General features: G+C 35.9%; 1 protein-coding gene across 1 annotated transcript in view; it reads left to right on the top strand.

Moving 5' to 3' along the window:
* The window catches only part of LOC147527758 (transcription initiation factor TFIID subunit 4-like), a 148,482-nt gene that overhangs the window by 23,985 nt on the left and 110,068 nt on the right, over positions 1-14,429 (top strand). Inside the window, exons 6-8 of the mRNA XM_086620763.1 lie at positions 113-202; positions 2,075-2,332; positions 11,955-12,060. Of these exons, the coding sequence (XP_086476889.1) occupies positions 113-202; positions 2,075-2,332; positions 11,955-12,060 (454 nt within the window). The remainder of the gene's footprint in view (positions 1-112; positions 203-2,074; positions 2,333-11,954; positions 12,061-14,429) is intronic.

Here is a 14,429-nt window from a genome sequence, read left to right as displayed (position 1 = left end):
TTGATGTGGTAGCCTATTTAGCTAGAGATATGTACATATACATTATTTGGAAAAAAACCCACAACTGAACTACTGAACTGAATTGTTGATGCTTCTTTTCTTCCCCCTGAAGGATGCAAAGATTGATCCAGAAGAATTTACAGGCCGCCTTCAATCGGAACTCAAATCATCTCCTCAGCCATATCTTGTACCTTTCCTTAAGGTAATGTGAATATTGTTTAGATAAATTTATTTCAATGCAAATGTCAATACATTAAGTTTTAGAATATACTTTTTAAATGGAATTAGCTTTGCCTCTCTAGAGTAGGACTACTCAATTTTTACTTGTGTTGCCAATTTCTACTGAAATCTGCTCGGCTGGAAGTCAAGAGTAGGGTCCATCTCTGTCAGGCCAGCCAGGTGCTGCTTACTACTTTCGTGGTTGGGAACTGCGGCGCTGCACTGCAGCTGGCTGCTCCCTGACAGGTTGAGGGAATGGGAAGAAAAAGGGATTTCCTACAGGAAGGAGACCTCATGTGTTTGGCGTCTTGGTTTAGGCTTAAGAAAAATTTGTTTGTTGTCCAGAGCTGATCTGGAGTTTACTGCTTGAGTAGCCTTGATGTAGAACATTTTAGTAATTAAATTTATATAAAAAAGCAGTTACTCCCTAATTCGGAAATCATTCATTGTCTGTTCTGTAGTGATCCTTTACTGTTACAACGCATATACTTTTCTGTGGTAGTAGGTAGTTTTTTTTGTGAAGAAGTACAGCATTCACATTTGGAAGAGTCACAAGTTATTTCTATAGAATGCTTTGAGTAATTTAATAAGCTTTTTCCATATTGTTTTTGTAATCTACGTTTGAGTCATTGATAACTTTCAATGCATGTGTAACAGTGATTATAAAAAACTAAACTGGATTATGCTGTTGAAATAATTGATTAGCTGATCCTGCTGTAATCTGGAACTAATCTATAATAGAAGTTCTGATGTGATACCAAATGGATTTATTGTTGGGTCCTAAGTTAGTATATGTGAGGGTAAATTTAACTTGTAATTGGTTCTTGCACATTAGCTACAATAGCTTCCATATTTAAGATGATATATATATACCTACAGAGCGTGTTTAAGTATGTCCTAACAAAGCCACAGCTAGAATTTTAAAAGCATTTTTCTAGTCCAAAACGTCTTGGTTTAGGGTATATTTTCTTGCTTCCTTCTCTCCCTTCAACTAATCTTCAGAACTCTCTCCCTCTGCTTCTATTTTTCAAGTTATCATTAACCCTTATTTGTGCCTTTTTGTGCTCTTATACTGCAGTCAATTCTAGCATCATGCTAAGTTTTAACTTGTTTCCTTTCTTTGAAGTCCTTTCTTGGCAACACACATTAAGTTTTAAAATAAATACTAAAAGTTTAAGAACAACTGTAGCTTGAGCTAAACACTGTTGCATTCTACAGCTGCCTGAGGGGGAGCACTTCAAAAGAACACTACTACCACTTAAGTAAAAAGTTTATTTGTGAAGGTACAGTATGGCCTTTTAGAACTATATTTTTTGGTTGAACTGGTCTGAACATGAAGCATACAATAGTACACTTTCTAATCCCATCAGAATACATTAGATCAGTAATACAGTGAACAGCTATTGCTGTAGGGCATCGACACATAAATCATCTTGTTCTAGGTACTGGAGGCATGTCAGGAGAAGTAAATTGGTGCAGCTTGCTTCTTCTGGCATGTGATGGGAATAGGGTTGTTCCTATGGTTCTGCCTGTTCTATTTCCATCTTTTGCCCTTCCAAAAGACCTAAGCTGCAAGTTCTAGTCTTGAGGAGCGGGGTGCTGTATTTTACTGCTGTGGTGGAATTTAGGACACATCAAAATCTACAGGGTTGCTAAATCCAAACTGAAAGCTTACTAAAAGTGTAAACTGAACTTTCTCTCTTACAAAATATGTTCAATCTTAGTTGTTTTTGACAAATAAATAGTACAATTGGAAAGAAAGCTGCATTCTTTTAGCTATGTTTGTAGAAAATTTCAAAATATTTGTTGTCAACCTGCTAAATTTGATATTTCCTAAACTTTCTTTTTCTTTTAGAAAAGTCTACCTGCATTGAGACAATCTTTACTGAATAGTCAACATTCAGTTTTGCAAGGACAGCCGTCTCAGCAGTCACTTCAACAAACCAAGCTATCACAAGTTATACCTCAATCTGCCTCTGGAAGCATATCCTCTGTTGTCGCAACGCAGACAATAGGAATAAGGCAACCAAACAACATTTGCACAGTCTCTGTATCAAATACAGTGCAGCCTCCTCAGGTTAAGGTGGTACAGTCAAATCAGAGTTCTCAACTGGTAGGTACTGTAGTATAAAAGAATTTCTTAACAAACTGAATAGCAATTTTCAATGTTATTTTCATTGCATCTTGTTTGGAAAAATACTTTTTTGTTTGTATCATATTCTGTGATATATGGTAGTACCTCATTTTATGGCAGTTCACATATATGTTCAACCTCAACTGTTAGTTTAGATAACATTATTAACATAGCTTACATTTAAGAAAGTACATTCTTGGCCTTTTTCTCTGGAATACAGTGATTGTTATATAAGCACAGTGGAATTTGAGTTAATTACAAATGTAGAACAGAAAGCTTTTCAAGACTTACAGGCAAGAGTATAATTTTTAGTATGTCATTAGGAATGCTGCTTTGCTTAGATTAGTCTGCATTAAAATTAACTCTATCTCATTTTAAACTCTTTTTACACATAGTTATAAAATCTTGTCAAAGAATAACTGCACTGTACCAGCATGTTTTGTTTAGAAATAGTGCCATGCTTTGTTATTTACTGAAATTTATCATTGTTGTGCATAGTGGAGTATTATGTGCTTACTCATTAATTTCAAAGGCACTATCAATAAGGCAACTATACAGCCACTTACTCACTGAGAGTGTGGTGAATTTATCCTGCCATTATATATGATCTTGTGTGTGTTTACAGTTTTAGTTAAAATATGTTTAGAATTTTTAAAAGGCCTGGAGTTTATACAGATGTTATCATCCTTCAAGCAAAGATGTAAGGGTTTCTTTGTGTTTTCAGCATATGTATGAGTGAAGTACTTGACTTAGTTTTCAAAAGCGAATTGACAAGATCCAGAAGGTGTATCAAGTTGGTAAAAATTTAAATTATCAAGATTAAGAAATGCACATATGATAATGTAAAACCTTACAGTGATCTATCCTTGAGTTATAGGCTCTATAAAGGATATAAATAATTTGTAGAGTGTGTGGAGAGAGAATAATTATTTTGCTTTAATTTAAAAGTAGCAGTGCACTATCCGGAAATGTCTGAGCCTTGGGTCTTTTGAACCTTACAAATACTTTCTAGCAGTTAAATTACTAACTTTAAAATGAAATTAATATGATTTTACCATCCTGTAGTGAGCATAGTTCTAGTGTGTAAGAACACCTTAGATGCTGAGTTCTGACTCTGGCTTTTGTAATACACAAGACATTTGGGTATTTTGCACCTTAACTTGGCTGCTTGCTGTTCCACTGCTTGAGTTCTTTCTAAGATGGGTTATTTCTACCCCTTCTGGACTGTTGTATTATATAGAAAAGTGTTCCTTAAACTTTTTGTGCCGCTCTTTTGATTTGTCCATGTTTCATAAGACTGAATTGGCAATAGCTTTGGTTCTTCAAAGTAGGGGAGCAGGAACTGTTTGTAACTACAGGCAGTAGGTGTAAAAATTACTCCTTGTCCTGGGGAAAGCAAATTTCTGACAGCAGCCGACAGGTTCCTTACGAGTATAAATGTTCGTGGCCGGTAAGCCTAGCCTTACCTCATGCCACAATCTTAGGACTAATTTATTGCCAGGTAACATAGCTTTTTCCAGTGTTTTGCGAGCCACCTTCAACATTTCTGTGCCTACTAGGCATTCACCCCACCTTTTGAGAAACACTGATGTAGAACAAAAATATGTCAGTAAGTCCACAGGAGTTCCTACTCTTACAATTATAGTTCTTGTGGAATATTTTCTGAATGGGATAAAGCCAAATTTATGGGAGAGACGCCTTCTGTGTGTCTCTCTCACATGTCAGTGCATACTCAAAGCCAGCAATCATGACATTAACTTGAGTAGAGATTAACCATGTGAAGAGTTTCTCTGTCACCTTATTCAAGATACCTACGCAGTATGAGGGAGCTGAAAACTACTGCAGTAATCCAATGAGCTTATTTTTCTGTCTGTAAGGAGATCATAGGTCTAGGACTGGATTCTGATCTTACTGAGTACATGAAATGACCACTATGTTTTCAAAAGGTAGCAAACTGCGCAGAACAAAATTATGCTTAATACTATTCCTTTTCTAGAAAATATTTACGGAGGAGTGAATACATTAAAAAATTGTAACTTATTGGCTTTATTGCAAAACTGGCTTTCTGTATTTGCTTTCAATTTTTCGGTAATGTAACTAGTTAACAGAACCAAGCGTTACATTAACCAAGCACTTCTTAGTGGCCCTCAAATTAGTTATATACAGACAAAAGCATTGTTAGCCAGTGAGAGTTACTGCATAAAAAAAAATCTTATGTTCCACAACAACCATCAACTCAGATGCCAAGCAGACAACCCAGCAGCATCTCCATATCACACTAGTAATTGTTAGTAAGAATTGACTTTTTTTTGTGGTGACAGTGATCACACTCTCCACACTTCTTAGTGCTCCCCGAAATCAGAGCACAGCAAAGAGCTTCTGGCCATCTTGCCTGGGACTTGTCCGGAAGAGGAAGATTACAGCTGGCTTGCCTAAGGGTGGCCAACACTGATGGAGGAAACTGGCTGAGCTCCAGGTTTTCCAAGCCTGAAGCTCACTGGAGAGAGTTCCAGCTGGCTTTGCAAACTGTCCAGCTGCAGAAGGGCAAGGCTGTTTTGGAATATAGATGCTTTCATACCAGCCAGTTTACAATAGTCTAGTTTCTTTTAAAATGTGGAGTGTCTGTTAGCTGTTCCTTTCATTTGACTTTTCAGTTTTACAAAGGGGTCAGATGTGGTGATACTTCTTCCAGTTATATTGAGGTACATGAGAGTTCTGTGTACACTGTTCAGCCTGCAGTGTAGATTACACAAAGGAGAATTCCGCATTAAAATGTGTAGTGTTAGTGGAGATGAGAGAGGAAACTATTTTATTTATCTGTTCTGTAAAGTATTGGAATCACGTTCCAGAACTATGAAAAAGCTATGCTCTAAAAAGCTAGATAGTGCTGTTAGTACTCGTAACTACTTCTAGTAGGGAAAAGAGGAATAATCTTAGGCTAATATTTTATTGATGAGACACTAATGAGATAAGCCAGCAATCAATTTTTTTTAATTATTGTAAGTGCAATGTTCAAAGTTTGTCTAACCTGTCATTCTTAGGGGGCAGGAGCTCTACATGGCCTTTATATGCAGACATTACCTGTCTTGTTCTGGGTGTTACAGCAGATAAAATTTTTGTGAATAATAGAGATGTTCTTTGTTAAATATGTTGAAGTTGTAAGTAGATTGCTGAGTAATGGCGATCAATTAGCACTTTATATATTGTATTGACACTGCATTGTGAGCAGAAAGTACTCCTGGAGGTTGAAGCCAATTATTAAATTTAAATGATAAAGAAACAGTAAGAAATTCAAAGTGATCCATCTTAATTAAAACAAATATAATTATATGCAAAGCAGTATAAAAATTTGTGCAGGTCTGGGATTAGGAGAGATGTCCAGAAATACATCTGGACCATTGTTGCTGCAGTATATTGTGCACAGTGTACAGAGGGGAGATTTCATCATCTTCTAAGTTACATTAGAATAGTGTTTGCTAAAACATTTACTAACAGTTTTCTAGGGACTGCCATCGTGGTTGGAGGCTCCCAAAATGTGAGATAAAGTAATAGAATTTGGAAACAAGATACAACAGCAGAATAAGCATTGTGTTATATGGGGATGTTCTGCTTTGCTTTTTAATTCCCTCCTGAAGCTTTTCCTGGCATCAGTTTTCTGTTGTTGAATGATCGTAATTTGTATGCATTTTAGTGACTCAAAGGAAGTAATTTTCTTTTTGTCCTGTGTGCAAGGCAGCTTAGAAATAGGAGAGTAAAATACAGCTATTTGGAGAAAAGTAGTAGTTTATATTAGTGAACTAATAAAGATCTGTTTGCTCACTTGGAATTTGGTGTACAATAAAATTTAAATAAAAATGGCTGTTAAGCAGTAGTTGTCTGGGATCCACTAACAGGAATAAAACCTGTACTTGACAAATTGTGTGTCTGTTTGAAATACAGCCTAGTGGTTTTCTGAGTTATCATGGACTTTACTTTTAGAATTTCATGTACCTTAATATAAGGAGGATATTGGTAATGAATACTGTTTGGAAACCAGTAACAAAAGATAGCAGTTAAAGGACAGACAAGCAAAGACTAAAAGAAAAGCTTAAGAGAATTAACACATGTAACTTGGTCAAACACTGACTAAAGGGAAGCATAAAAACATTTACAAATATTTGAAGAGTTTAAACATTAAAGTATATCAATGAATTATTTAGGGGGGTCTAAGAGAGTATAAATATGAATAACAGGATATAATTAAACAAAGTAGGATTTAGGCAGGATATAAGCCAAAATATCCTTACGGTAAGACGGATTATCAGATGGTAGATAAGGCTCCCTAAGGAAGTGATGAAAAAGCCATCATTGGGAACATTCAAAATTAGACCAGGTGAAATACTGTAGGAAGAATTGTATAATAAATTGAGGAGCAGGTGAAACAAGTGATGCAGTGGCTTTTGGTTTTATTTTTCTTCGTTGCTTCTTTGAAAACATGTACTCAATAGAACAATATTGTTGTGATATTAACATTAAAAATTACATCTGGAGTTTTAAAAAAGTCCTTTTTTATGTTCGGGGGAAAATAGTTGCTTATACAAATTTTGAGGCACTGTTGAAAAACTGTAACTGTTACAGCATGGTAAACAATGGTAAATATGAAGTCTAGGCCTATAAAAGCATGAGCATTGTAAGTTAGTGCTGCCAGATTACATGATAGCTGAGGTTTGATATGACATTTATCTTCAGGAGTGAGTAGACTGATAAATCACAAGTGGCATAGCCACAAGTGAGTTAGCAAGTGTTTACTCATGAGTGAAGATAAATGTCATATCAGACCATAGCCATTTGGAATTTTATATGTTTGCAAATGGCTTGTTTCTTCCTTCCACAATACTTTTTTTAACTTAATTGAGAGAAAAAACGCTTGGTAAAGGATGCATTTTCCCAATTTATTTTTATTTTCTATTATTTGCGGAAGCTTCTATTTCCTATGCTTTTGTTTTTATTGCTGTATTTGGTACGCTTTTGGATCAGATGCATTTGTTGCAAAACGTGATTTCTGTAAATTATGTAAGGCTGATTTTGCAGCCCTTGTCAAGTAAAGGGAAGCATATTGCTGGGACCCTACGTATCTGCATTGGTAAAGGAGCATCTAGGTAGTTGAGACGTGCAAAATCCTTGTCTTCAAAAACTTTAGCAGCAAGTTCTAATCTAATTGTACTAAGGGACTTTTCCTTTCAGTGGCTTGTAGGTAATAGCTTCCGTTTTTGTTTAGTATCTCCTGTTTAGGTAAGAGAAAGAGAACAGAAGTTATTGGTCTTTCTACTTTTATACAGTTTATGTGCTTTGGCTGAATTCTTTCTGTCTGTATTTGTTAGTCATTTGTGTTGTTAATTATTGGTCTATGCTCGTATCTGTAGTCAGTTCTTTGTCCTTCAGTAACATACACGATAGAGGAGTCACACAAGTGTCGTGATATGATCATCACCTTTTGGCTTGAGATTAGGACCAGAAGGAACTACTACTTTATTCCTGTATAGTTACTGAATCTAAGGTTTTTGAAGAAGAGCCTTAAGAAAAATGAGTATATCAGCTGTCACCACTTTGTTATTCAGGTTATCAGTGGTGTGACTGTTAAATACCTGTTTTTCATCTTCATAAGTCTGCTTGTTTTGTGGAAGCACCTTTGTATAAGCATCCATTTTTACAGATGTGAAAATAAAGTGAACTTTAGGAATGGACAGAGTAGTAGTCTGAAGCATTCAGGAAGTGAGAGAAGGAACTGGAGGAGCAGACAAATGCTGAATCAAAGTGAGCATCACTCGTGGAGTGGAAAGATGATGGTTAAGGGGAGAAATGGGAAGATGAAATAAAAAAAGAACACTTTTTATTGTGAGAAATGTGCATCTTATTTTGCAGAAAAATGTTATTTTATAGAAAATCATTTAGGTAACTTTTTGTGTATTGCACTTGGAGAAGTAATGCCATGACTTTCCTGCTTCAGTGTGTTCCCTGAAGAGCTCCAAAGTGCAGCAGCTTTTGTAATGAAAGTCAGTTGATCATCAAAAACCAGATGATTCTTTGACTTTTGACTGATTGAAGAGGAATAGGCTGGTATATGAGAGTACTTGCTGTCTCGACGCTGTCTTAGTCATAATGTTGTTTGATAATTTTGCTATTATCAAATTCAGACAACAGCTAAACCACATGAAATCTTTTATATTTTCTGTGCCTTTGTTGTTACTGTTGTGCTTGCTGTGGTGGAAATAATGAAAATGGCTTCTCTTCTTTTTAGTGTGGATGAAACGATGAGCAGTTTGTGTAAATTTTGAAGACTTCTAATCTGTCTTGTTACCTTTTCTGACTCAGCACTTATATAAGATCATTAATATTATGATTAAGGATATGGTGGTAAAAGGTTGGAAAGGACTTCTGGAGGTGTCTATTCCAACCTCCTGCTTGCAGGTTAGCATGTTGCCCATTGACCAGTCATGTTTTGAGTATCTTCAAGGGGAGCTTACACAGCCTCTCCGGGCATCCTGTTTCGGTTCTTGCCCACCCTCATGATAATTTTTTTTCCTTATATTAAATTGAAATTTCCCGTATTTCAACTTGTGCCCATTGTGTCACATCCTTCTGCTCTGAGGGAGTGTCTTCTCTACATCTTCCCATGAGGTGGTTGCAGACAGCAATAAGATCTCCCCTTTTCCGAAGGCTGAAGTAATGTCACTGATGACTTCAGTGTACTAAAACATCCACTTCTATATCTTCAGTATCAGTCTGGGTTAGTAAATTGGTGCTTACGAACTAATCATTTGGGATTAAGCATCAATTCAGCGTATGAATAGATAACGTTGGATGGGGTATGCTCATTGTGTGTATTTTTAGGCTGTGAGAAATATGAAATAATTTGGTTAAGTTTAATCATCTTCCAGAGTAGCTTGCTAGTACCTTGTTCATTGTCTACACTTTTCAGGCCAAGTTAAGGACATAATAGTAACGTTGATGCTGTTGGGGAAATAGGCAAGAGGATTAGAACAGTTTGAATTATTTTAATTGATGAAGGGTCATTTAGATTGTTTATAAATTTTAATGCAGGGTCAATCACCTCTGATTCATCAGTTTTTACTATGTCCCCTGTTTGCCTGCAAAGAAGGTTGCACATTCTGTTTCAGAAACAAATTGCTAATGTTCATTCCTTAATCACTTCCAGATGTAAAGATTACATCTGTGTTGAAATGTATCTTAAAACTCTTTAGAAACTGAAATTTAAGGTACTGTAAAATGTTGTTCTGAGTGTTCTGTTCACAACTGTTGTGCAGTTGTGCCTTTTAGAGAGTACGTGCTTGTTGCTGATAGGTTTCTGTATGGAATTTAAGATGATGGTTTAGATCTGTGCCCCTTGGAAAAGTTTGTTTCTCAATAATTTTCTATACTTTCAGCACTTTTAACGTTGGAGTCCTAGTACAGTGCTTGTTAAAGGACGTGTTTTGAGCGTATTTGATAGTAAAGAAAACATTGACTTTATTTATGTCCTCTTAAATGGTTAAATGCTGTCCTATCTTTGATGGTATTAGTGGCTCGTTTTTTTAGGGCATTCACATAAAAATATTATTCAGGTGAAACAGAACTTGATTCTGAACTGTAGAAGTTGCTTGCTTCGCAGAGGGAAAAAATCTAATTGTAGATGATTACTGTAATATCAGATAGTGATTCTATCCATAGGTCTCACACATCTCCTTTTTGGCCTGGCTTTTGACCAGTTAAGATATGACTGCTTTTCTTCGCTGTTCTCTGAAAACTCATCCAATAAATTGTTGTAAAAGTGACAATATTCTCCTTCACTTTCATACCAATGTAGCCTTTTTTTTTTCCTGTGGGCTATTCTGTCTCCTTAGTTATTAAAATACACTTGTACATATTTCCTATGCATCAAAATGCAGTCAAATTCAACTTTTCAGCTATCAACTCTATTTCTTTCCTGTTTTTAAGCATGGTAGCTACTTTGTTCTTTCCTCTTTGAGTGTCACTATTTTCTCACTGCCTGCCTTGACCAAGGAAATTTACATCCGTTTGCTCCGTTTCTGTGCTTAGTACAAATGCTCCGTTTTCCTTCAGTGTCCGTAGCTGAAGCTGAATCCTTAATCTTTTTTTCCCCTTTTCTCTTTCTGCAAGGTAGTTATTGCTAATACTTCTGCATCCACAGGTTTTTTTTATGACTTTTCAACTTTTAATATTATAGGATGTGCAGAATGCTATTTCATAACTTCAGAATGGCCTTCGTGGGTTTTTTTTGTTTGGTTGCTTTTGTTTTGTTGTTTTTTTTTCTCCAAAGTACATCACAGATCTTGTTCCCTCATTGCTCTTTCCTGTTTGTGGTTTTCACCTCTCTTCCTTCTTGTTTGGGAGCCCTGATTCCTGACGATGGAACAGTTTCCTATTTGTTCCATAGCCTCTTCATTCTCTACTTTCATCTCTCATTTGACAGTACTATTTCTCCTTTCCTTTTTCCATAGCATACTTTGAAGTCAGAGATTTGGCCATTCATTATTCAGCTAAATAATATTTGTAAGAGTAATGCTGACCGGTGCTGAATAAAGGTGCAGTTCTTCCCATTTGCTTCATGTAGCGGTGTGTAGCGTGGCATATTGTCTTCTAGGAGAGAACACTGAATCCTGCGGGTGTAAGACTGGGATATGTCATTCAGAAACAGCGAACACATTATGCAATGGGAGTAACGTAGTTGTGACTGTGAAGAGCACATGACTTCTGAAGTTGTCATGCCTGAGTTGTAGTTGTAATCTTATTCGCAGCTATTTGCCTGTGTTGTGTTTTCAGAGTTTATTTATGGATGTTTTTTTCCAGCTCTGCAGCATCTGCACGTCTTTTTGAATCTTCTGTTCATTGCATCTGTGCCTACCTTGTCCCTGATTTCATGAACATAACATTTTGCTGTTGCTGAGACATGACCCTTGCAGGTTTTTTCTTTTTGATTTGATTTGTTTATGGGTCAAATTCTAAGTTTCTAACCCAGTTTGTTTTGGGTAAGGACTTCAGAACTTGACTTAGCAGTAAGTGAAACCTAGAGAATGTCCAATTAAAATTTAACAGATGAATAGTATAAAATCACCACAAAACATTGTTTTCTTTCTTGTGTATATCTGACTTTGGAACCAATGATATTTTAGAATTTACTTTCAGTATATATTTTCTTTAAAAAAAAGTGAAAGGCCTAACAGTTGTAGGTGGATACCACTAAAATTATTGCAGCATTTTCTTCTACAAAAATGCTTTTATTCCTAGCAAAAATTTCTGAAGACAAAAGTCTGAACTTGAATATTTACTGTACTACTTTGAAATATATTTTTGATGAAGGTTGTGACATATGACATTTGTGTCCAATAGTATTTGATTTTTTTTTTTTGAAGCATAACAGCAAAATAGGTATATACACACACACACAACCACATGCATTACATGAATATGACTTTTGTCACTAGCTGGTTGTGCTTTTAGAGATCCACATGCTTATATTAGTAATTACAGGTATTAGTATATTTACGTTGTGTGTGTTTGTGTATAAAGAGTATAATATAAGTATACTTTTTTTTAATAATAGCAGATTATCCAGTCAACATCTGCTCAAACTGTGAAACGAAACCCTGCTTGCCAGACTACCCAGATTAGGATGCCAGTGGTAATAACTCAGACCATTAGACCACAAGGTATGGGTTTAAATGTTTTAGTGAGATTGTTACCTTTGTATGAATTTCATTGTAATTACAAACTAGTAGCATGGGAAAAATTTACAGTGTTGCCATTGGCAGACTTGACAGTTATTTTTTACTTCATACTGGCTGAGGAATGCATGTTTTCATAATGCAGGTTCAAGGTATTTGACCAACACAGTGAAATGTTTTGAAAAAACTTTAGGACTAAACTCTCAGATGCTTAGCTCCTTACTCAGCAGTTTGTCATGGGAAGCTCTGAAAGAAGCCAGAAACTTGACTCTTACTGTCCTAAGTGCTAACTCTGGGCCAAGAAAGAAATTCTTTATTTTTCCCTGAAGCCTAGAGGATGCCTCAATTTAATCATCCTACTCTTAACTCTTACTCTTGAAGTGGAACATGATAGTCACTGTCTCTGCAGCTACTGAGGTCAAGGTAGGAGTCCTTGAGAAATTTCTCAACCCACATGCATGTTGTTTGGGTTTTTTTTTTCCTTCCTGTCAGTATGTTTGCTCTTTGAGGTCAGAGACTGACCGCAGCAACCTGACTTGCCATGATGAGCACAGGGGAGCTTTGTACACAACTTCCTTGTCTGTCTGTGCACAGATGAATTAATGTCTGGCTGGTACATCCCACTTTTTAAGAGGGTTCTTGAAGCCTTCTTGCTGTCTAATAAATATCCATTTCTTTCTTTCCATCACTAGTCCTGTTAGTCTCGATTTTTATTTTTCCCTTATTCTTTGAGAGTACCTTTTTGGATGTGGGCATTTAGATGATTGAGGGTTTGTAATGGAATACAGAGCTTGTCATCTTTAGGTATTGAGTCAGAAATCAAACCAGTTTAAATGCACATAAAAGCTATTGCAGCCTATTTGACTTTATTGCTTGGTCTTTTCTGTTCTCCTTGGGAAAAGAAACCATCAAAAATCTCAATGATCACAGTTAAAGCGGTTGATGTTCTACTTGCTCTGTTCTCTTCAGAGAATCCAAAGGTTGAGTGGACATGGAGACCAAGTTGTCACTGTAATCCTGTAGGCTGTTTTTCCAAGTTAGAAAGAAATGCATTTATTTGTCATAGAAGATGTATATTTGATAGCATGATCACTGGGTACTCATGTCCTGAGTTTATTGACAGAGAAGGTATTCGGCATCTTATAGCATGAACTTTCACTTCTGACTAATGTGTCTGAGAGTGAAGGCCGATTTCATTTCTTTGCTTGTTCAGTCCGTAAGTTGTGAAGGTCAATAGTGTGACAAGAATTTGCATCATACTGGCATCTGTCTTTTGAACAGTGGATTCAGAATGTGAATTTATTCATCATAGCCTTAACTATAAAATAACTAGCCAGAGTATTCATTGCAGCTATTTAACCTGTGCAGAAATACAACTACAAATTTATAAGCTCCTGAATTTGGGCTTATTTCTCTGGATCATGCTATTTAAAATTCGAAACGAGGACCTAGTGGTGAAAGACTCTGTATGTCATTACCAATCCCATGAAATATCTAGGCTCAAAGGTGATTTTAATTTTCAAAATATGCCCTGCCTCATCACATAAATTGATTTTTAGCCATATTTTGTGTCTAACTGCTTAGTCATGAACAGTTGTGATTTAAACCAGAAAATTTGTCATTCCAAAACTTATATTTACTTTGCCACACCCATTCGAGTAGAATTACATATACATGGGGTGAAAGAGAGACTTTGTTTTTCCATATCTAGTGTAGACATACTGTTTTCCTGAGACCAAGAAGTTAACTTTTGATCAAAAGTTATCATCTGTAGAAAACAAACCATTGATACTAGTTCTAAAGGAATATAATATTAGTTATGGAGGAGTGCCACTGTTACCTTATTTTTTCCATTGAAATAATTTTCGAGGTTATCACACTTTTCATTTCCTAGATGTTAATTATAGAAAGAGGAGATCTGCTAATTTTTGTTATTGTATTATTTCTTTCTTTCCAGTCCACTAAGAAAACCTTCCAATTAGTTCATCTGAAATAGATAAATGAATTGTCTGGTCCATGAACTAATGCTATCTGTGACATCTCATGGACCTTGAATATTCTGATGACAAAATATATGTTTCCCCAGGCTTGGAGCCTGAAGTCCTAAATCTTGTTTTGCATTTGCTAATGTTGAGAGTCCACACAATAGTTTATTTGTACGGATTGAAGCACTGAAGTACCAAATTAGTTTTGCTTTAAGATCATGTGCTGAAGTCGATGAAGACTTCAAAATAAAAAAAGTAATGCTGGACTCATTCAAAACTAATACCTTTGTTTTAGCAAAGAAGTGTTCTTAAATGGATTTGTTGAGATAGTTGTGTTGCTGGTTTTTGTAATTAATGAAAGAGAAATAA

Source organism: Tauraco erythrolophus, chromosome 15 (genome assembly GCF_009769465.1).
Source record: "Tauraco erythrolophus isolate bTauEry1 chromosome 15, bTauEry1.pri, whole genome shotgun sequence".
Classification (NCBI taxonomy): Eukaryota; Metazoa; Chordata; class Aves; order Musophagiformes; family Musophagidae; genus Tauraco; species Tauraco erythrolophus.
This window is presented reverse-complemented; position numbering and strand designations above follow the sequence as displayed.